We start from the raw sequence: 24,447 nt of genomic DNA, 5'->3' as shown, positions 1-24,447 counted from the left end.
AAGAGCTGATGGGAAGTCTTTCATGCCCACAAAGCCTCAGTTCTTCATAGAGCATTTAGGTCATGCCCACAAAGCCTCAGTTCTTCGTAGAGCATTTAGGGGACAAGTTTGGGGAGGTGGAGGGTTTGTCCAAAATGCGCTCTGGGTCAGCTTTGATACAAACAGCATCCTCCGCGCAGTCACGAAGGTTACTTGCCTGTGACAAGTTGTGGGATGTTAACATTACCATCACACCACATAAGAGTTTAAATATGGTCCAGGGTATTATTTTCCATAGGGACCTACTTTTGCAGTCTGATGACGAGCTGCGCGCCATCTTAAAGCGTCAAGGTGTGCATTTCATCCGGCGCATTCATCGGGGTCCGAGGGATAATCAGGTTGGTACCGGTGCCTTCATCTTGGCCTTCAAGGGTGATACATTACCGGAGAAGGTCAAGGTGATGGTCTACCGCTGTGATGTCGAGCCCTATATCCCTCCCCCAATGCAGTGCTTCAAGTGCTGGAAGTTTGGCCATATGTCTTCCCGCTGTACTTCCAGCTTCACATGTCGAGATTGCGGACGCCCATCACATCCCAATATTCCGTGTGCCCCGCCTCCCATCTGTGCCAACTGTGGAGAGCATCATTCACCTTGCTCGCCAGACTGCAGGATCTTACAGAAAGAGCGAAAAATCATGGAATTTAAGACCCTGGACCGACTGACCTATAGTGAGTCTAAGAGGAAATATGACCAACTACATCCTGTGTGAATGACATCTTCCTACGCCGCAGCTACAATGCTACATCAAACGTACTAGTCCCATCAGTTCCGAGAATTCCAGCTGGATCGACGAGCCGTACAACTCCACATGCCCCCTTGCCTTGGGGGGGGGGGGGGGGGGGGGGCTCTACCCACCCTGTTTCTCCTGCGCCACCTACCTCGGAAGCAACACCCTCCCACCCATCAGAGACGTGCATCCCCGCTTGTAAGCCGGATAAGTGTCCAACTTCTTTGGCTACTCTCGCTCCCAAGGGGTCCCTTGGGTTCCTCCCTTCCCAGGTTTCCACAAGCGGGAAGATGACACCCGACAGTGGCATAAGTGCCAACAAGCGGCTGGTCGTGGGGCTTCGTGATCCTCCTCAGTCCCAGAGACTGAATCAGGAAAGTCCTCCCAGCCGGTGAAACCCAAGGTTCAGGTGGAGAAGTCCAAGAGAAAGACCTCTAAGGCCAAAGAACATGCGGTGGCGCCCACCCCACCACACCCTTCGACCTCTGTGTCTGAGGATGAGGTGGAGATACTGGCGCCCGAGGTCCTTGATCTCGCCAGTCCCTCAAACACCATGGATAGCACTTGCACAGGTGCTCAGTCGGTGGCAGCAGGTGACCCAGTGGCATAATCTGCCTCCCCAGTCCCTTCATGCCTTTCTCAGCCATGGACAATACCATCCTCCAGTGGAACTGCAGCGGTTTCTTCCACCATCTAGCTGAGCTCCAACAACTTCTCAGCCTTCACCCTTTCCTCTGCATTGCTCTTCCAGAAACTTGGTTTCCGGCAATGGGAACCCCCGCCCTCCGTGAGTATCGGGGTTATTATAGGAACCGGGCAGCTTATGAAAGGGTATCTGGTGGCGTCTGCATCTACATCCTTCACTACCTTCACAGCGAGTCTGTGCCTCTACAAACATCTTAAGAGGCTGTCGCTGTTTGGGTGTGGACGCCACAGGCTGTAACTGTCTGCAGTCTGTATCTTCCACCGGATGGTTGTGTCCCACAGCATGTCCTGGCTGTGCTGATAGCCCAATTGCCGCCCCCTTTTCTGTTACTGGGCGAATTCAACACCCATAACCCTCTGTGGGGTGGATCAGTGGCAACAGGCCGAGGCACCACCATTGAGCATGTATTGGCCCAGCTCGAACTTTCACTTTTGAATGATGGTGCCTTCACACATTTCAGTGTGGTGCATGGCACGTACTCAGCCATCGACCTTTTGATCTGCAGCCCTAGCCTCTTATAGTCTGTCCAATGGCATGTGCACGACGACTTGTGTGGTAGTGATCACTTTCCAATCTTTCTGTCTCTGCCACAGCGTCACTCTTCTGGGTGCCCCTGCAGATGGGCTATGAATAAGGCTGACTGGGACTTGTTCTCCTGCATTGCCACTATTGAGCCTCTTTCCAATGACACCATTGATGCGGAGGTTCACTCTGCCACCACCGGCATCAATACTGCTGCAGAATCTGCCATTCCCAGTTCTTCTGGGTCCCCTCGGCGGAGGACTGTGCCTTGGTGGTCGCCTGAGATCGCTGAGGCGATTAAAGGTCACCGGCGAGCGCTCCAGCGTCACAAGCGACGTCTCTCAATAGAACACCTCCTCGCCTTTAAACAGCTGCGTGTGCAGGCCTGGCGCCTTATTTGCCAATACAAGCAGGAGTGCTGGGAATGGTATGTCTCCACCATTGGCCTCCATATCTCTCCATCGCAGGTTTGGGCCAAGATTAGGCGTGTCTATGGCTATCGAACCCCTGTCACTGTCCCTGCGCTCTCACTGAATGGGACAGTTTGTACTGACTCCGACATAATTGCAAACCGCTTAGTAGACCATTTTGCTCTCTGTTACGCTTCTGTGAATTACCCACTGGTGTTCCGCTCGATTAAAGAGCGGTTGGAATGTCGGCGCCTTTCATTTCACACCCGCCATCCTGAATCCTACAATGTTCCATTCAAGGAGTGGGAAATCCACAGTGCTCTAGCTGCTTGCCCTGATGCAGCTCCTGGACCAGATCGCATCCACTGTCAGATGCTGAAACACCTCTCAGTGGACTGCCAGCGTCACCTCCTCGACTTTTACAACCGTATCTGGGCCGAGGGTGAGTTTCCATCGCAGTGGCGGGAAAGCATTGTTATCCCCGTTTTGAAACCTGGTAAGAACCCATTGGAGGTGGACAGCTACCACCCCATTAGCCTCTCCAACGTTCTTTGCAAGTTGCTCGAACGCATGGTGAGCCAGTGGTTGAGCCTGGAGTCAGTCTCCTTACGGCCTTTGCCCACCATCAGCACCTCATCACTGTCTTTTTTGACGTGCAGAAGGCATATAATACGACATGGCGCCATGACATCCTCTCTACACTTCATGGTTGGGGTCTTTGGGGTCCACTGCTGATTTTCATACTAAATTTTCTGTCACATCGTACCTTCCGCGTGCAAGTCGCGGCCTCCCATAGTGTGTCCCCCCCCTTTCTACTATAGCACCATTGGCATTGCAGCTGCTGAACATCAGCTGCAGGGCGCTATCCGCAAGGTGCAGTCTTGGGCTGTAGCGCATGGCTTCCAGTTTTCTGCTGCCAAGACCTGCGTTATGCATTTCTGCCAGCGATGCACTGTTCACCCTGAGCCGCAGCTTTATCTTGCCGGCGAACTTCTTGCTGTGGTGGAGACTCATCGGTTTTTGGGCGTGGTTTTTGATGCCCGGTTGACTTGGCTCCCACATATTCGGCAGCTTAAACAGATGTGCTGGCAGCATGTTAATGCTCTGCTATGCTTGAGCCACACCAGCTGGGTTGCTGACCGATCTATCCTCTTACGGCTCTATCAGGCGTTAATCCAGCCCCGTCTGGATTATGGGAGCCTGGTGTATGGTTCAGCATCCCCTTCTGCGTTGTGGATGCTGGACCCAATCCTTCACACTGGGATTCGACTTGCCACTGGTGCTTTCTGGACCAGCCCTGTGAACACCATACTTGTGGAGGCAGGTGTCCCTCCACTGTGGTTACGGCGCCAACATTTACTGGCCACTTATGCTACACATGTTTGTAGCTTCCCGGGCATCCTAATTATCGTCTCCTGTTTCCTCAGTCGGCCGTCTTATCTCCCAGAATGTCGGCCCCGGTCAGGTTGTACGATCACGGTCCGCGTCAGTGAGCTTCTCTCCGGGCTTGGGGTTTTCCCTCTTCCATCTCCTTTCCGGGCCCCTCTGCGTACACCCGCGTGGTGTGTGCCCCGCCCTTGCCTTCGGCTCGAATTGGCACAGGGCCCTAAGGACTCAGTCCCTCTGGAGGCCTTCTGCCACCGCTTTCTTTCCATCCTTGCCACATATCAGGGCTCTGGCGTTGTTTACACTGACGGTTCGATGGTTGCTGGTTGTGTCGGTTATGCTCTAACTCTAGGGGACCATAACGAACAACACTCATTGCCAGCTGGCTGCAACGTTTTCACTGCTGAGCTGGTTACCATCTTTCATGCCCTAGAGTATATCCACTCCTGCTCAGGTGAGTCCTTCGTTATCTGTAGTGATTCCCTGAGTGGTTTACGAGCTATCGACCAGTGTTTCCCTCACTCTCGTCTGGCGATGGCTGTCCAGGAGTCCCTCCATACTCTTGCCTGTTGCGGCCGCTCTGTGGTCTTAAGTGTGGACCCCTGGTCATGTCGGCATCCCAGGCAATGAACATGTTGACCGCCTGGCCAAACAGGCCACCAGTGAACCAACTCTGGGCATTGACCTCCCGGAGACTGATTTGCGAGCTGTCTTACGCTGCAAAGTTTTCATACTTTGGACACCGAATGGGCCGATCTGACCGCACCTAATAAACTCCGTGCTGTCAAGGAGACGATGACTGTGGCGGTCATCCATGCGAGCCATTCGCTGGGACTCAGTTAATAACAAACTTAAAGAAGCAGATGTTCTAATAACTAAGTCTGACAAAGGTTGCTGTATAGTTATTGCCTACAAATCTGAATATATTTCCAAAACCTTAGATTTTTTTTTAGCAAAAATCATATTTCGGAACTTCATGAGGATCCGACTCTAAAGCTACAAAAAGAAGTCAGGTCAGCCATCAATAACACAAAATTTCTAATCAAACCTTTTCAGAAGAAAATGCCTTTTAACGTGGATCCTCAGCCCCCAAAACTTTGGTCTCAATTTAAAATCCAAAAACCTGACCATCAGATACAGCCGATATCTAATAGTATGAATAGCACGTACCATGATTTTGCCAAATTTCTACATGAAACTCTGAAAAAATCATTTGTTTTTGAGAACAATTATTCCATCCCTAATAGACATGCCTTAGTCCATAAAATAAAAGTTTAGAATGCAGTTCAGACACCAAGTTGTTTTCATTAGACATCAAACATATTTATAAGAATAAGAATCTTTATTAGCCGTTCAGCGGACGCTTATGTCTGTGTATGTATGGATGGATATGCATGTGTGTGTGTGTGTGTGTGTGCGCGCGAGTATATACCTATCCTTTTTTCCCCCTAAGGTAAGTCTTTCCGCTCCCGGGATTGGAATGACTCCTTATCCTCTCCCTTAAAACCCACATCCATTCACTTTCCTTTTCCTTCCCTCTTTCCTGACGAAGCAGCCTCCGGTTGCGAAAGCTCGAAATTCTGTGTGTGTGTTTGTGTGTTTTATTCATTGTGCCTATCTACCGGCGCTTTACCGCTTGGTAAGTCTTGGAATCTTTGTTTTTAATATATAACTATTATATATCTTAGACAGTCTAGAGTATGGCAGATCAGTTGTGTGGTTTCGTCTTGTATTGTGGGTGTGGACAGATGACCTAAGGGGATATTGAGCTATGTTTTCTTTTACATGTAGTAAGCAGTAATAGATGTACAAACAAGGAACTGTCATGATGTTAAGTTTTTTGAAATATTTCCTGCATGTAGCCCTAGGAGATAAACCCACTATACATTGAATAGCTTTTTTTGCCATCTGAAAATTGATATTGAATTGGGAGAATTTCCCCAGAGCAGAATACCATATGAAAGTTGGGAGTGGATATAAGCAAAATATGAATGCAGCAGTAAGTTTTGGCTGACAGTACTCCTAAGCTTATAAAGTAGGAACATAACACGTGCAAGTTTAGAACAGAAAAGTGATATGTTTATCCCAGCTAAGTTTCTGGTCAGTCATCATTCCTAGCAGTTTAACGGACTTATTTTCTTTGTTTGATACCTTCAAATCATGCTAATGTCCCTGTACAGGAAACACTCACAACCATAGAAAAAAATTTACGTCATTTCAAAAAAGATTTTTCAGATGAACAAATTACTCATTTCATGAATGTCATCACAGTCGTAGTAAAGTAAAACTATTTTGAGTTTAATGAACAATTTTACCAACAATCTGATGGTCTTGCTGTGGGAAATCCCTTACTGGTACTCTTGCCAATATTTTCACCAAATCTCTATAAGAAGAGTTTTTCAACTGTTTTTCAGCTACAGCACTAGGCATTCTCTCCTATCTCAGATACATTTATGATGTTTTAATCATCTACAAGGGACCTGCTGTTGGCATTGACTGTATTTTTAATCTTTGCTGTGAACTTCATGAGAAAATATCTTTCACCATCGAACTTGAAAACGAGGCCCGCCAATTAAACTTTCTTGACTTGATGCTTAAAATAGAAGAAAATAAAATCTCATTCAATATTTTTTATAAAGAAACATATTGATCATACCTGCATCTTCTATGCATCCACAATATCATAAAAACGCTTTCTTTCACTCTGCTACTCACCGAGCTACTTCTATTCCACTTTCGAAAGAAAAATTCAACAATAAAATCAATTTACTCAAAATGATAACAATTAATAATGAGTATGAACTTGGCTTAGTAGATAACATCCTTAATAAGAAAATTGTCTGTTTACATTTGAACATTAAGTAGCCAAGTTGTACTTTCGGCTACTAGATGGCTCTCTCAGTGCACTGCTCACCTGCCCGCAGCTGTTAACGCGGGCGTCTCAGTCTGAAGCACGACATATGCAAGCAGCCCATAGTGGCTCGCCTTCCACACCTTTTATTTTAAATTGTGACTAAAGCTGTTTCGCTTTATATTTATTTTATATGTGACATGTTAGTACTGCTTCTTTTTGTTCTGTTAATCAGTTTTAAAACTGTATTTCTATCCTTATACATAAGCAAAGTGTTACCATGACTGCTGTTGTCATATAAAACTTTGCCTCTGAGTTCAAGTACTATATACTGTTCATTTTAACATTCAGCTGTCTATATTTTAAATGTTAACTAGCCTACTTATATTTACATCTACCAGGTGGCACTCTTGGTGTCATGTTCAGCTGCCTGCACGTATAATGCGGGCTCCTCAGTCCATTGCGACCTGTCGCTTTACAGATATTAGCCGCCCATAGTGACTCACCTTCAAGCATTCTCTTTTTTTTTTTTTTTTTTTTTTTTTTTTTTTTTTTTTTTTTTTTTTTAAAGTGACTAAAGCCCTTCTGGCCTGTTATTTATTTTATATGTAACATGCAAGTACTGTCTCTGTCTTGTATTGTTAGTTCTTACACTTTTATATTAAAAAATTTCTTTTCCCATAAATTTGTAATTATGTTAAAGGCCTCTTTAAACATTGAAATTCTGATGAAGGCACTCTTAGAAGTGTTGACACATGGTTAATAAGACTAAAAACTGTGACCAAGGGCTCATTTGTTTCAACTTTAATTCATAAGAGTTTTGTTACACTGGAATTATTTTCCATTCAGTTGACAAAGATGCAGGTACTGGTTGACTCGAAAATAAATAGACTTGTTCAAATCGAGTCACCAATAAGGAATATGTATGCAGCTGTGACAGGAATTTAAATAAATAATGAAACATAGATGCTGGTCCTTTATGCCAATGCAGTGTTCAAATAGAAAAATATCTCTGAGTTTCAGTTGACTTGCCCTCCATTACTGTCACTCACATTTCTCAAAAAATCATGCACAACTATAGAGAATCAACAATTATTATAGTCCCTGTAGAAATGTCTGTTCAAATAACCAACTAAAATAAATTCAAAAGGATTGAAATAATAAATCAGAAGTCTCTGACTGGGTGATAACATTAAAGACTGAATGTACTAATAACCATTGCCTCACTGAAATACACTGATCAGCCAGAACATTGACCACCAACCTACTATTGATATAAACTCGTCCAGATGATAGCGGCGTCACCTGGGAAGGAATGACTGCTAGTCAGACACATGCATGGTGCATGTGGCATCAGTGAGTGTGTAGAATGAAGAAGGGATGCAATCTGTCTGAGTTTGCCCGTTGGCAGATTATAGTGGCCTGAAGACTGCACAAGTTTGTACGTGCAGTTTTGTTGTGATACCTGCGGCAGCATCTCTGCTTTATGCTGAGTAGCAACTTTCCTCTTCATAGTATTGTTGCATTCCATTCTGGATTTTCCATTGTTTGAAAAATACCATTGTGATGTATCACACAGACATTTGGAAATGAATCTCAGTTTGCCAGAAATATCTGTAAGAAAAATGAAACTGAGGGAGAAAGGAGGGGGAGGCTGAAAGCAGATCACTGGTTTTTAGACGTGACATGGATCCATAGTTTTCAACAACTGAGGAAAATCAGTTACAGATGTGTTTTGGAGAGGCTGAAAGTAAATAATAATTACCCCCTGAGATGGTGCTGAAGTAAGCACTTAAAAATAAACAATTTTATTATTATTTTTTTTTACTTGCATGCAACTTAATATAGTCTTTCTTCAACAGTTGAATCCAACAAAGATGGAATCGCCCGATGATGCTTGTGCCAATGCTGAGTTTCTGCTTCAAGTTCTTGATGAAGTTACTCATTCCATCTTTATGTCTGCCGATGCTTGCCCAAAGTAAGTTAATACCTGTCAAACTGGTGACTTCATCAACTGCTGTGATCTATGTTTTTTAGCAAAGTATTGGGTACTTCCCTCTCATGTTGAGAATCTTTGCAACCATGTTGCTGAAATCAGTAGTTAACATTGTATTCCACTAGTTTAATTTTTTAAATGTCATGTAATATGACATCCAGGTTTTGAGATAGCACATATTTTACTATAGTTATAAATATTAGTTCCATATTTATTATTAAAGCACTGTATTCTTACTCACATAGAAAGGAAACTTACTGAGGATACCTTGTGGAAAAAGATATTTCTGGGTGAGACGAGTAGAAAATCAACTGGGAAAAAGACAGCAATGAATTAGCTGTATGTCGCTAGTCCAATCCGGCCCACACCTGGCTGTAACTTGGGCACAGAAATACTGCACTAAATCTAACTTCCCTATCTTAAACTGTGGTGCCGTTTCAGTTAAGGTCCCATCTGGGCTTTCAGGCGGGGATTGTCATTGGTTTCTATGAATGTTTTCAAATGTATTTTGGGGTGTTTACTTTAGTGACACCGTTAACTAGTTTCTTGCACCTCGTCATACAGTGTTTGTAGTCCTTCTGTAAGAACAAAATCACAGTGGACCATAAACCCTACTCCCCCTCAGTTCTTATCCCAACAGAACGTATCTCAGGCATCTAGTGAACAGAATTCCCTGGACTCATCCATACCCGTATTTATAAGCTCAGGCCAGTTTACAGTGTGTTGAAGAGGTTACGTTATACTGTCCTCTGTTGACTTGCAAGTGGAGGATGGGAAGAGCAACTGTCAGTAAGCCTTCATATTAGCTTCAATTCCTCTTATTTTCTCCTCGTGTCATTATGTAATAGAAATAATGTATTGCTCAACTCTTCTTAGAATACGCATTCTTGATGTTACAACTTTGTGATGCAAAACATTAATCTTACATAATAATGAAAACACTCAATTTTTGACACAATAATGTAATTGGTTACATAAAATATCTACTCGCCAAGTGGTGGCCGAACAAACACAGAAAAGAAGGTTATAATTAGACAAGCTTTCGGAGCCAGTGGCTCCTCTTTCAAGCAGGAGGGTTAAAGGGGAAGGGAGAAGGCAAAGGAAAAGGCCTGGAGAGGGTTAGGAAAAGGGGTAGATATTGGGAAAGTCGCCCAGAACCGCAGGTCAATGAGAGGCTTACCAGACGAGATGAGAAGGAAAGACTGATTATTAGGGACTGCACTGGATGAAATTTGAAAACCTGAGAGCTTAAAGGTTGAAGACAGCATAATATACAAGACAGAGATTACTACTTAAACATCATGCACGAGATAATAAGGTGAAAAGCTAAATTCATTGTACCTAACAAGGTGGAGGGAAAAGCAGAAAATGGACAGGTAAGAAAATGAAACGTCTAGAAAACTAAAAGTAAGTGATGAAAGGAGTAGTTGCTCTGAAGAAATGCTGAGACAGAAGAAATTAACATAAATTTAGACCAGGTGGGTGCCAAGAACCAAGAACATTTTGTAGCACTAGTTCCCACCTGCAGAGGCCTGAAAAATGGGTGTCTGGGGGAGAATCCAGATAGCATGTGTAGTGAAACAGGCACTGAGGTCAAAATTATCATGTTGTAGAGCATGCTCTACAACAGAATATTGTGTGTTACCGGTATACACCCTCTGCCTATGCCCATTCATCTTAACTGATACTTTGATGGTAGTCATTCCGATGTAAAAGACCAAACAGTATCTACAAGCAGCTGGTATATGACGTGTCAATTCACAGGTGGCTCTCCCTGTGATTGTATATGTTTTGCAAGTTCCAGGGCTGGTGTAGGTGGAGGTAGCTGGATGCACAGAGCAAGTCTTGCAAGAGGGACAATCACAGGGAACGGAGCCATAGGGTAAGTACAGGGTGTTTCAAAAATGACCGGTATATTTGAAACGGCAATACAAACTAAACGAGCAGCGATAGAAATACACCGTTTGTTGCAATATGCTTGGGACAACAGTACATTTTCAGGCAGACAAACTTTCGAAATTACAGTAGTTACAATGGTCAACAACAGATGGCGCTGCGGTCTGGGAAACTCTATAGTACAATATTTTCCACATATCCACCATGCGGTGTAGTCCCTGAATGAAATTACCCGAAACCTTTGACAACGTGCCTGGCGGAATGGCTTCACATGCAGATGACATGTACTGTTTCAGCTGTTCAATTGTTTCTGGATTCTGGCAGTACACCTGGTCTTTCAAGTGTCCCCACAGAAAGAAGTCTGGTGAATAAGGAGGCCAATCCACGCTGCCTCCTGTATGTTTCGGATAGCCCAAAGCAATCACACGATCATCGAAATATTCATTCAGGAAATTAAAGACGTCGGCCGTGCGATGTGGCCGGGCACCATCTTGCATAAACCACGAGGTCTTCGCAGTGTCGTCTAAGGCAGTTTGTACCACCACAAATTCACGAAGAATGTCCAGATAGCGTGATGCAGTAATCGTTTCGGATCTGAAAAATGGGCCAATGATTCCTTTGGAAGAAATGGCGGCCCAGACCAGTACTTTTTGAGGATGCAGGGACGATGGGTCTGCAACATGGGGCTTTTCGGTTCCCCATATGCGCCAGTTCTGTTTATTGATGAAGCCGTCCAGGTAAAAATAAGCTTCGTCAGTAAACCAAATGCTGCCCATATGCATATCGCCGTCATCAATCCTGTGCACTATATCGTTAGCGAATGTCTCTCTTGCAGCAATGGTAGCGGCACTGAGGAGTTGCCGCATTTGAATTTTGTATGGATAGAGGTGTAAACTCTGGCGCATGAGACAATACTTGGACGTTGGCGTCATTTGGACCGCAGCTGCAACATGGCGAACGGAAACCCGAGGCCGCTGTTGGATCACCTGCTGCACTAGCTGCGCGTTGCCCTCTGTGGTTGCCGTACGCGGTCGCCCTACCTTTCCAGCTCGTTCATCCGTCACGTTCCCAGTCCGTCGAAATTTTTCAAACAGATCCTTTATTGTATCGATTTTTGGTCCTTTGGTTACATTAAACCTCCGTTGAAAACTTCGTCTTGTTGCAACAACACTGTGTTCTAGGCGGTGGAATTCCAACACCAGAAAAATCCTCTGTTCTAAGGAATAAACCATGTTGTCCACAGCACACTTGCATGTTGTGAACAGCACACGCTTACAGCAGAAAGACGACATACAGAATGGCACACCCACAGACTGCGTTGTCTTCTATATCTTTCACATCACTTGCAGCGCCATCTGTTGTTGAAAATTGTAACTACTGTAATTTCGGAAGTTTGTCCGCCTGAAAATGTACTGTTGTCCCAAGCATATTGCAACAAACGGTGTATTTTTATTGCTGCTCATTTAGTTTTTATTGCCGTTTCAAATATACCGGTCATTTTTGAAACACTCTGTAACTGGGTGAACAAGGAGCATAGGGTCTGTCAAGAATATTGCGGGGATTGAGAGGGCAACGGAAAGCTATTCTAGGCATGTTGGGCAAAATTTCAGACAGAATGGATCTCATTTCAGGCCATGATTTTTGGAAGTCATGTCCTTTTTAAAGTAGCTGATTAATACATTCCAGACCATGATAATACTGAGTTGACCAGTGGTGTGATCTGTTGTTTTTTGGAGGGATCAGCAGCACCAGGATTGGATGTGATGGCACAGGAAATCTGCTTTTGAACTAGGTAGGTGAGGTAATTATGTCCAGTGACGGCTGAGTTGAGAATGGTGGTGTATTGCTGTAAAGAGTCTGCATATGAACAAATATGTTTGCCTCAGATGCCAAAGCTGTATGGGAGGGAACATTTGACATGGAAAAAATGGCAGTGTCAGAATATAGGTACTGTTGTTTGTTAGTAGGTTTAATGTGGACAGAAGTGTATGCAGTGAGGACGAGATCAATATCAAGGAAAGTGGCACAGGATTTGGAATAGGACCATGTGAAATATAATTGGGAAAATGTATTCAGAGATCCCAGGAATTTTAACAGGTCAGCCTCACCATGAGTCCATATGGTAAAGATTTCATAAATGCATCTAAACCAAACCAGGGGCTGAAGACTTACAGATCACTGTAAGCCCCCTCCAAGTGACCCATGATAAGGTTGGCATAGGAAGGAGCCATCCTGGCTCCCATGGCCATACCCCTGATCAGTTAGTATGTCTGCCCCTCAAAGTTGAAGTAGTTGTTAGTAAGTATAAAGCTGATTAAGCTGAGAAGAAAGAGGTCATAATTTTGGAATCATGTGGGCACTGACTAAGGAATTGTTCAGCAGCAGACGGATGATGCACATGGCGGGTGTCTCTGTAGAGGGAGATGGCATCTATGGTGGCAAACAAGGTGTGTGGCGGGAGTGGGACGGGCATGGATTTCAAACAATCTAGGAAATGATTGTTATCTTCACTACAGGAGGGAAGTCTTTCTACTATGGGATGCAGGTGCTGATCAACTAAGGCAAATATACATTGGATGGGTGTTTTGAAGCCAGCCACTGTAAGACAGCCAGGATGATTGGGTTTGTGAACCTTAGGAAGAAGGTGGGGTGACAAGTTCTATGGATTGAGGTGTTAGTCCTTATGAGGGTCCTGATGTTTTAAGGAGGGACTGCAGGTCAGTTTGAATGCAGGGATGGGATGTTGATGCCAGACACTTTATGTAGAGGTGTCAGACAGCTGGCATAGACCTTTCACCAACATGCTCCTTTTGATCAAGTACCACAGTGGTAGACCCTTTGTATGCTAGAAGGAGAATGAAGGCATCATCAGCTTTTAGGGAACATAGAGCCTGGAGTTCTGCAGAGGACAAGTGAGGGTCATGTTGTAGGGACCTGAGGAAGGGTTGTGAAGCAATGCTGGAGTGAGGAATTCTTGGAAGGCTTGTAAGGGATGATTTTAATGTAGTGGTGGTGGGTCAAGCTGGGATTATGGTAGGAATTGGTCAAGACAGGGGTCAATGTCGGGTTTGCTGTTTGAAAGGTTTTGGGATTTGGTTGTAAACTGATATTTCCAGTTGACATAATGTGTGAAGGAAAGTAGGTTCTTCACCAAAGCAGCATGATCAAATGTAGGTTTAGGGCTGAAAGTGAGGCCCTTAGAGAGTACAGATAATTCAGGAGGGGAGAGTACTTTAGACAAGAAGTTGAGGAGACTGTAATGTTGTGACTGGTTCTTGTGATTATGAGTTGTTCTTGGTCTGGGAGCCAGTGGCGAAGGCTGTGTGGCGTTAAGAAGGTTGGCCAAGCCCAATTTGTAGGAGCGGAGTGGTGGTTGATGGTGTGGCTGTTTAGGGAGCTGCAGAAGGACAGGAAACGAAACACCACTGTTCAGGTAGTGTAAGAGAAGATGGAATTACTTTTGAAGGTGAAGTCTGGCACGTTGTTGCAGTTTGAAGTATGCTTGGCAGATGATGCCATCCAAGGAAACATGAGGAGCAGATAACTGCAAGATTTTACAGAAGGATAGAAGTCTGGTGGAGTGGAAATTAGCTGATGAGGCATATAGGTCACAGATTAGCCTGGTAAGAGCAAGAGATTGCTGTATTTGAAACTAGATCTCCCTTAGTTGATCAGCAGCATAGGTCCTAACCATTTCCTAGATCGTCTGAAATCTGTGCCCGTCCCACTCCCACCACACACCTTGCTTGTCACTATTGATGCCACCGTCCTCTATACCCACATCTCCCATGTACATGGTCTGTCGGCTGCTGAACATTTCCTCAGTCAGTGCCCATCTGATTCCAAACATATGACAACCTTCTTACTCACCTTTATCAAATTTATGCTTACCAACTACTACTTCATCTTTGAGGGGCAGACATACTAACAGATCTGAGGTACAGTCATGGGGACCAGGATGGCTCCTTCCTATACCAACCTTTTCATGAGATCGATAATTCTTTAGCCTGTGGTTTGATTTACATACATTGATGACATATTTACCATATGGACTCATGGTAAGGTTGACCTGTTAAAATCCCTGGAATCTCCGAATACCTTCTCACAATTAAATTTCACATGGTCCTATTCCAAATCCCGTGCCACTTTCCTTGATGTTGATCTCATCCTCACCAAAGACCAGCTACATACTTCTGTCTACATTAAACCTACTAACAAACAACAGTACTTACATTTATGACAGTTGTCATCCTTTCCATGTCAAATGTTTAATTCCATGCATCCTTGGCATTTGAGGCGAATGTATTCAATCGCATGCAGACTCTTTACAACAATACATCACTATTCTCCCTTCACTGGATGTAATTACACCACTAGCCTAGTTCAAAAAACATTTCCTGGGCCATCACATCCAATCCTGATACTGCTGACCCCTCCAAAAAACAATTTCGAAGCACACCACTGGGCACTCACTACTATCCTGGTCTGGAATGTATTAATCAGTTAATCAGCTACTTAGACAAGACCATGACTTCCTAAAATCATGCCCTGAAATGCGATTCATTCTGTCTGAGATTTTTCCCACCACACCTAGAATAACTCTGTTGCCCTCCCAATCTCCGCAATATTCTTGTCAGACCTTACACTCCTTCTGAACCCAGCTCCCTACCCTACAGCTCCTTGCCCTGTGCATCCAACTACCACCAACTATACCAGCACTGTAACTAGCGAAACATGTACTATCACAGGGAGAGCCACCTGTGAAATGACACGCCATATACCATCTTTTATGTAAATATTGTTCGGCCTTTTACATTGGCATGACTAGCACCAAATTATCAGTTATAATGAATGGGCATAGGCAGAGGGTGTATATTGGCAACACATAATATCTTGTTGCAGAGCATGCTCTACAACATGACAATTGTGACCTCAGTGCCTGTCTCACCATCCATCTGGATTCTTCCCCCAGACACCAATTTCTCAGAACTGAGCAGGTGGGAACGAGCACTAAAACACGACCTTGGTTCTTGGCACCCACCTGGTCTAAATTTATGTTAATTTCTTCTGTCTCAGCATTTCTTCTCAGTAACCATTCCTTTCATCACTCCCTCTCTCATTTTCTTATCTATCTATTTTCTGCTGTCCTCTTCCCATCTCTGTTATGTGAAGTGCACTTAGCATTTCGCTTTTACTAACTCATGCATGATGTTCAAGCAGTAATCTCTGTCTTGCGTATTGCCCTGCCTTCCACCTTTAAGCTATCAGTTTTTCAAATTTTGTCCAGTGCAGTCTCCAAAAATAAATCTTCCCTTCTCATTCCGTCTGGCAAGTATCCCCTGACTGGCAGTTCTGGGCGACTTTCTCATAATCTGTCTCTTTTCCTAGACCTCTCCAGTCCTTTCCTTCACCCCTTTTCTCTCTCCTTCAACCCTTCTGCCTGAAGAAGGGGCCAGTGGCTCCAAAAGCTTGCGTAATTATAACCTTCTTTCTTGTGTGTGTTCTGACACCACGTGGTGAGTAGATTTTTATCTATCAAATAAAGTATCATTGTAGCTTCTGCCATTGGAATTGGATGAGCTCTTTCATCACACTCTCACATTTTCTAAACAAATGGATGATGAAATTAGCTCATCATCTTTGGATTTTCTCCAACTCTTCTATTAAATATACCTTGCAAGTGTCCCAAACAGATGAACAATACTCTAGAATCAGTTAAACAAGAGTTTTGTAAGCTGTAAACTTTGTGGATGAATTATGTTTCGTTTTTTTTATAGATAATTGCAAATTCAAGGATGGAGGCATCCTTGCTACCTTCCCTGTTTTCCTTTCCCTGTTGCTTCATAACCTGGGTTGTCAGTAACTAAATCCACTTTCCCTTCTTCCCTTTCTTTCCCCTCTCTTCTCCCTGATGAAGGAACATTTATTCCGATAGCTAGGAAATTAAATTTTCGGTTGTTTTTTGTGTTTCTATCGGCTGTACTGAGCTGAGGTAAGTACTGGCCAGCCCCTCTATCTCTTTGAGTTACAAACTTCTCCAATACTGTACATAAGTAGTCTGCAGAATGAACTGTGGGCTCAGATTGATGTATCTCAACAGGTACTGTGTAAGAGATACATACACAGACTGATTTATCACTATAGAATATAACAATTCGTACCACACCTTGTGATTGATTCGATGAAATAGTAAATTTTATAAGTAATTTGGTTGTAGCATTCATGTGATGCTGTAATAATTTATTTATTCTATGTTGTATATGTTTCACATTTTTGTGGATCCTTTCAAAACTTTCCCTATTTTATTTTCTGTTTTTATTCTATTCTCTGTGTTTTGCTGTGTCTGAGTGAATGGTATTTACTTGTTATCCATAGTAGATTTGAACCTGCTTTCCCTTTCACTTCAATAGTATTTATTTACATGTTCCATTATTGTATAAACCATAGAGTATTAGTTCGATTACCTATCTCACTTGCAGACAGGAATCTGGCCAAACAGCTTTGTACTGTTACGTCTGAACCACATCACATATTTGAAATTCCTTTTCTGATAAGAACAAAATTAAAGAATTCATGGTGATGTAATCAGTCTTGTTGTTTGTGACATCCTCCAGTGAGCAAGAGGCAATTAACATAAGGAGTGACAAGATACAGTAAGATTGGCACTCAAAATGCCTTGTGGTACTTTCTCGTAGTCACTGTAAATTAAGACAGTTACCATATATTTTATGAGAGTAATTCGGCAAGTATCTGGATTTTTGTTTCAATTATTCATAGGTTTGCTGTATCATTTATAACTGGTACACTGTCAGCTGATAGACAGCACAAAGTCTACCATAAGTAGAAATACATAAAAGACGTTCAGTGCAGTACAGAGACAACATTTCATCGTGGCATGTTATTGACTATGGGACTGGACAGTACAAAAGCAGATGAACTCTTGTAAAGGATGAGGAAAGAGCAGAACATCCATCCATATTTATTACTGCTGCCAGCATGGAATCTGTCTATGGCCTGATTCGTAGTAATATATGCTGTTAATTCATGCTTCCCCCAATGAACTCTGTACTTTGCTGAGGTGGTGGCTTGGGTACCTCAACAATACAGATAGCTGTACTGTAGGTGCAGCCACAATGAAGTAGTATCTGTGTAGAGACTGTAATAACCTATGGTTGCAGAAGAGAGTGAATCAGCCTTTTCAGTTGTTGCAGGCACAGCAGTCTGGATGACTGACTGAGGTACTTTTGTGACATTAGCCAACATGGCATTGTTGTGCTGGTACTGCAAACAGCTGAAAGCAATGGGAAATTACAGCCATTATTTGTCCCAAGGGCATGCAGCCCTAATGTATGGTTAAATAATAATGGCATTAAGTTGGGTACAATATTCCAACGACAAAATAATACACCATTTGGATCTCTGGGTGGGAACTATTTAGTAGGATGTTGTCATCAGGAGAAATGAAACTGGCATTCTACAAATTAGAGTGTGGAATGTTACATTTCTTAATTGGGTTGGTAGGTTGGATAATTTAAAAAGAGAAATGGACAGGTTCAAATTAGAAAAATAAAACTTCTGGTCAGCAATGCAGGAAAAGATAGATTACTGTTTATTATAAAGATAACATTTTAAGCTGCAGGTAGGCACAATTAAAAGACAGTCAGATGAATACAGGGATATGAGTGAAAAATGAGATACGGGTAATGAAGGAGTAGGTCTAATAAGGAATAAGAAAATAGGAATGTGGATAAGCTTCTATGAACAGCATACTGGACACACTATCATAGCCAAGGGAGACAAAAAGTGAGTGCCCACCACACTAGTAAAAGTTTATATGTCAACTAGCTTTGCAGATGATGAAGAGATTAAAAGAATGTATGATGAAATGACAGAAATTAGAATTCAATAGTAGGAAAAGGAAGGGTGGGAAATGTAGTATTAGAACATGGACTGGGAGAAAGGAATGGAAGAGGAAGCTGCTGGCTGGTAGAATTTTGCACAGAGTGTAAGTTGGTCATTGCTGAATCTTGATTTGCTGATTCATTTGAATTATGTAATATTGTAATATATAAGCTGAAAACATTGAGTGCAGATATTTCTTGATATACCCCAATAGTAGTTTTAAGTTGCAAGTACGTCATTATAAGAAAGAGTGTAAAGCATCTTTAATTATTGGGTTATATGAGTAACAATTTAGTTGACACCCTACAGTTCTATACAAAGATATAATAATAGGCAGAACTTTCTAAGTATTTATTGTTTGTAAAGTCATTATTGTAGAATCTCTCACAGCATTCTTAAGTTACTGTAATGTGATCGTGTGTATAAGTTTACATGAACACAGTAAAAGAATTATGAAACTTAAACAGACTGCTTATCAGTTCTTCCTTTAGTACCGTAAGATGGAGAAATATTGGACACACAAGTAAATTCAGGCGGGAAGAGCGTATTTGTGTTCTTATATTGGCATCACTGAATGCAAGCTTTTATTTTGGGGGCACATTTTGCTGTTTACACCTTATGTATTGCCAAGCGTACATGAAAACACATTGTTGCAGTTGGAAGTCGGAACAGTGGTGTGTTGCGATTTACAGTGTAGTGTACTATTGTTGCTAGTTATCTTAATGCGAATGCTTTCGTCATTGTACAAGAAAAGAAAAAAATTGTAAGCTTAATTACCTTATAGTTTACTTACTTAAATGTTAAGAAGGAAATTTGAATACAGTTTGTCTCCACATCTCACTTTCTCTAATGTCTAGTGAACTATTTACAGATAACCATGGACATTGGGGTAATATCGGACAATGCTGTGTACTTACAAAAGGAGGCTTGGTGCTATTTCGAGGCGCAAATATTATCCTGAAAATCTTGAAAAGGTTGTTGCTGCTGTAAGATCAGGAAAACTATCATACAGAAAAGTGTCAAGCAAATTTAATGTAAAATGTTCAATGTTAGAGAATAAAGTCAGTAATACAAACCCTCTAGTGATTGGAAGACCTTCTGTCTTAAGTATTATCAAAGAGAACACACTTGACCGTGGTATTTTAAGGGCTGCACATTGGCGTTTTCCTTTTACTTGTGATGATGATAGGTACATAGTGAAAGGATATCTTGATAATTGTGGATGAAGGGAAAAATGCTTTCCTTGTAACAAGCCAGGGATTGAGTGGTCATGTTCATTCTTACAACATCACTCTGCCATATTAAGCATCGGCTGTGTTAGAACATTAAAAGGCAGTGTGCTGAAGTGAGTTATGAAACAGTGAAATCCAGGATGTTGGTGATAAAATGGAAAATATTGATCCCAAAACCAAAAGTGTAATTAATTATGACGAGACAAATGTATGTGATGACCCTGGGAGGAAATATGTAATAGTTAGAAGGGGAACAAAACATCCTGAAAGGATCTTAGATTTGTCTAAGAGTAGTAATTCAGTAATGGTGGCTGCCACTGGGGACAGCAAACTATTACCTCCCTCTGTTGTCTACAAATTGGAGCATTATGGACACATAGCAAGGAGGAGTTCACAAAGGAACCTGCTATAATTGCAATAAAAGTGGTTGGTTTCATCTGTCTACATTTGAAGACTGGTGTATTACTACTGCGCTGCCTTACCTGAAGTCAATGGAGGGGAAAAAGTTATGATAGGAGACAACTTTTCAAGTCGCATTTCACTGCGAGTAATTGATGAAAGTGAGAAGAATAAAATCTTTTTTTATTGTGTTGCCACCAAACAGTACTTGCATTTTACAGCTATTAGACATAGGTACAGAAATATAGGAGATGAGATACTGGCAGAAGTAAAGCTGTGAGCATGGGGTGTGAGTCGGGCTTGGTTAGCTCAGTTGGTAGAGCACTTGCCCACCAAAAGCAAAGGTCCTGAGTTCGAGTCTCGGTCCAGCACATAGTTTTAATCTGCCAGGAAGTTTCATATCAGTGCACACTGTGGTGCAGGGTGAAAATCTCATTCTGGAAGCGTCCTCCAGGCTGTGGCTAAGCCATGTCTCCGCAATATCCTTTCTTGCAGGAGTGATAGTTCTACAAGGTTCGCAGGAGAGCCTCTGTAAAGTTTGGAAGGTAGAAAACGAGATACTGGCAGAAGTAAAGCTATGAGCATGGAGCGTGAGTCGTACTTGGGTAGCTCAGATGGTAGAGCACTTGCCCGCGAAAGGCAAAGGTCCTGACTTCGAGTCTCGGTCCGGCACACAGTTTTAATCTGCCAGAAAGTTTCATTAGACATAGATTTCTTCAGACCTTTAGAAGCTGTTGGCAGGCAGTGCCGGCCGGGGTGGCCGAGCATTTCTAGGTGCTACAGTCTGGTACTGCGTGACCGCTATGGTCGCAGGTTCGAATCCTGCCTTGGGTTCAAAAATGGTTCAAATGGCTCTGAGCACTATGGGACTCAACTGCTGTGGTCATCAGTCCCCTAGAACTTAGAACTACTTAAACCTAACTAACCTAAGGACGTCACACACATCCATGCCCGAGGCAGGATTCCAACCTGCGACCATAGCAGTCGCACGGTTCCGGACTGCGCGCCTAGAACCGCGAGACCACCGCGGCCGGCCCTGCCTTGGGCATGAATGTGTGTGATGTCCTTAGGTTAGTTATGTTTAAGTAGTTCTAAGTTCTAGGGGACTGATGACCTCACAAGTTAAGTCCCATAGTGCTCAGAGCCAATTGAACCATTTTTTTGGCAGGCAGTGCTTACGCAATGGAAGAAAAGCTCCCATGGGCCAGTATTGAAAGATGCCTTCCCCTCACTTTTGAAGGAAAAACATTTTTTAAGTTTAAGCAACTGAAGAAGACAATATAAGAAGTGCGTTCTGTGCAGTGGGATTAATTCCATTTGACCTTGAAAGAGACCTCAAAAAATTGACTGATGGAGATAATTCTCAAAGCAATTCTCTAGAAGCCTGGTCTTTGAGCTTTGAAGATTTGCTTCAGAATGTTCGCTGTGGAATGAAAAATAACACAAGTGTCCAATGAAATTGAAAATTAGATGTTGCCCCAGAAAAATCCATTTTAAGCATCGATATGAGAAAGTGAGATAATGCTGACTCACAGGCTGGATTGCTTGTGAATGATGATGCAATACTCACTGGTGACAAAAGCAGCAGAGTGGAGGAAGCAGTTCTGGAAGTGGAGGCTTTTGTTCTTGTGGCTTATCCACACATGGTTGGGGGGGGGGGGGGGACAGTAAAATAGACAGTTTGTCAGAATCACAACAGAAGTGGGCACAAAAGAAGTGGAAGTCAGATTTCAGCATCCACATCAAGGCAGCAAACCTGTGTTTATTTTCTTGCTATTCCAGATAATACTGTAGACAAAGGCCAAATTGTAAGAGTGTTACCATCTCCGAGAGAAGAAAGGGGGAAGTTTTCTTTCACTGAGAACATGTGGTAGATTATTAAAGATTTGTTGTATGAGTAGATTGTCTTCATTAATGAAATATTTTGTAAATATGTCTGTGAAGGTTTTCTAAATATGTGTCAAATGTTTACTGAAAATGCGTAGAATATTTTGTAACCATCTGTAAAAAATGTTTTCTAAACAAGTACAACATGTTTCTAAGTATGTTTATTTTCTTAAGAAGATAGTCACTGTCCAATATTACCCATTAGGGGATAATATGGACCTTTTCATGGAAATTCAATGAATGCCCGAAATTACCCCATCAAAGTGGCGACATCGGACAGCTTTATTTGTTAGATTCTGACTAATTAAAAATATTTTTGACTAAAGTTCTTTGATCAAATTATTCTACAATGTCATCCAAAATATCTCGCTCTTTTTGTCATGAGAATTTAATGTTCTTTGCGAAGTTACCTTAAAGTGTGTGAAAAATCCATCCAATATTACCCCACCTTACGCTATTTGTTATTTTTAGTTTCAAGCCATTGCCTTCTCAGAGTTATTCAGCCTAAGATTAGGATAAAATGTAGTTTCCAGATATATATAATTCTTTCAGAGTAATTTATAATTGGCTATGAAATCTTCACAGGTTATCAGCCGAGTGGCGTCGTCTTCTAGTCGCAACGTTTCAGTGAATTGCGTATCCATTGAAGATGATGGATACGCAATCCATTTAAGTGTTGCAACTAGAAGACAACGCCACTTGGCTGATAACGCATGAAGATTTCATAGCTGAAATACACCAAGAAAGCCTGCAACTGCATATAATTTATGATTCTTTCAGGTGTTATGTAAATTGATATCAGTATTTAATTCTCTGTACTTTTCTGTTGAAGGACTGTAAGGTACATCTGTGGCTGCTTGCAGAGGTCTGTAATGAGCAAGTGGCCTCATGAGAGACTTGTACGCACACGTGTTGTAAGTGGATTCATATTCCTGAGGTTACTCTGCCCAGCAATTCTGAATCCTCGACAGTTTAATCTGATATCAGGTAATGGACATCATATTTATATACAGAAGCTAAGATCTTGAGATACCAGACAGAACTTGATTTCCTTTGTAATGAAGTTTGAAAGTTTACTATATTTTATACTATATATAATGTCATTTTTATGTCGTATTGCTGATATTACGAATAACATTAATACATATTCCTCAATGTGCAGCTCTCCATTTGCACTGTTATTTTTGGTCAGTCCATGAAAATAACATAGAGCGGTAATTACGTTGTACATAGTCTGACTCATTTGTACTTCTGAGCAATGTAAATTTTATTCAAGAGATGTTGGGACAGTGAACACTGAACAGTTCATCTTAAATAGAATGAAGACTGTGTACTGTAATATTGTCATAGTCTGTGTAGTGCAAAATACACACTGCCACAATTGAGCCTCATACTTTACAAAATCTTCTTCCTCATCTTCTACCTCCTTCAACAGACTCATTTACCAATAATCAAATTTTTAAATCATCTGAAGGTGTGTCCTCATCTAAAGGTGGTTTCCTGTTCTTTGTTTTGGTTCTAAATTGTTCAGGAACTTTGTATTGTATTTATATTGTAGAAAATATAATGTTGGATAGTTTTACAAAAAATAGTTTGTAAATTTTTTGTGGTCATTGATTGATTTACATCTTACTATACAGCAGATCTTACTTTTAGTTTCAGATACCATTTACCTGTTGGTTCTGCTTAGTCATGTAATGTGAAGTAACTTGTAGAACATGTAATTTTAGAAAGTAATTTTATGTGTGACTTTCAACTTTGTCCAATTTACTGTGGTCGCCCCTATATTCCAGATAGAAAACATGCAAAACCAGAAATCTGCAAGTCAAGAAGTAAAGTGCATACATAAAGTCCTAAAGGTGATCAATCTGTATGGACTCATTTGCTTGATTTCTTGATGTACAACCTCTTAAAGAAAATAGGCAGGTGATGCAAGGGTGGGTACTGTTACCTGTAAGTGTACTTGTAGGTAAGCCTGCAGTTTTCTCTAATCAGTTTCATAGAAGACACAAGGTGTATTATATAAGTGAGAGCACATTCAGAGATAAAATAACAAGTGTCTGCCTCTCAACATCCCTGGATGACAGGTGTACCCACTGGCTCAGAAGCCAGCTCTTTCAAATCTTTAGTGTGAGATTGGAACACAAGGTCCCTCTCCTTTGTGCATTGAGCACATAGAACAAGTAATGTCCAGCTTATATGTTTGCTATGCCAAGAATGAAAGCATTTGTGATAAATGAGCTCTAGTATTCATTATGGCTGACAGAGAGAAAACGTGGCAAGTATTAAATTAAGAGGTGACACTGATAACTTTGTGAGCTTATAAATTTTTATAGCGTATTTCACAAGCAGAAACAGGTGTCCTGTGTGGCGCTCATTCCAACATTGCCAGTTACCAGTGTAGGCAACAGCTGAGTTAGGAATGTGGCAGTTCACGGCCACCAGTAGTGAAGGGCTGGTGTTGTTTTTTTTTGTGGGTTGGGCCACTGCGAA

The 24,447-nt window shown here is 42.1% G+C and overlaps 1 protein-coding gene across 2 annotated transcripts in view; it reads left to right on the top strand.

The window, feature by feature from the left end:
- The window catches only part of LOC126282060 (ras GTPase-activating protein 1), a 143,692-nt gene that overhangs the window by 78,175 nt on the left and 41,070 nt on the right, over positions 1-24,447 (top strand). The window contains exons 14-16 of one of the 2 annotated variants that reach the window (XM_049981501.1): positions 8,505-8,620; positions 22,787-22,941; positions 23,748-23,890. In XM_049981501.1, coding sequence (XP_049837458.1) covers positions 8,505-8,620; positions 22,787-22,941; positions 23,748-23,803 — 327 coding nt within the window. In that variant the 3' untranslated portion in view covers positions 23,804-23,890. Of the gene's footprint in view, positions 1-8,504; positions 8,621-22,786; positions 22,942-23,747; positions 23,891-24,447 lie in introns of those variants that run through there. The other variant, XM_049981500.1, reaches the window with a different exon arrangement.

This window comes from Schistocerca gregaria, chromosome 7, assembly GCF_023897955.1.
Source record: "Schistocerca gregaria isolate iqSchGreg1 chromosome 7, iqSchGreg1.2, whole genome shotgun sequence".
Lineage (NCBI taxonomy): Eukaryota > Metazoa > Arthropoda > Insecta > Orthoptera > Acrididae > Schistocerca > Schistocerca gregaria.
This window is presented reverse-complemented; position numbering and strand designations above follow the sequence as displayed.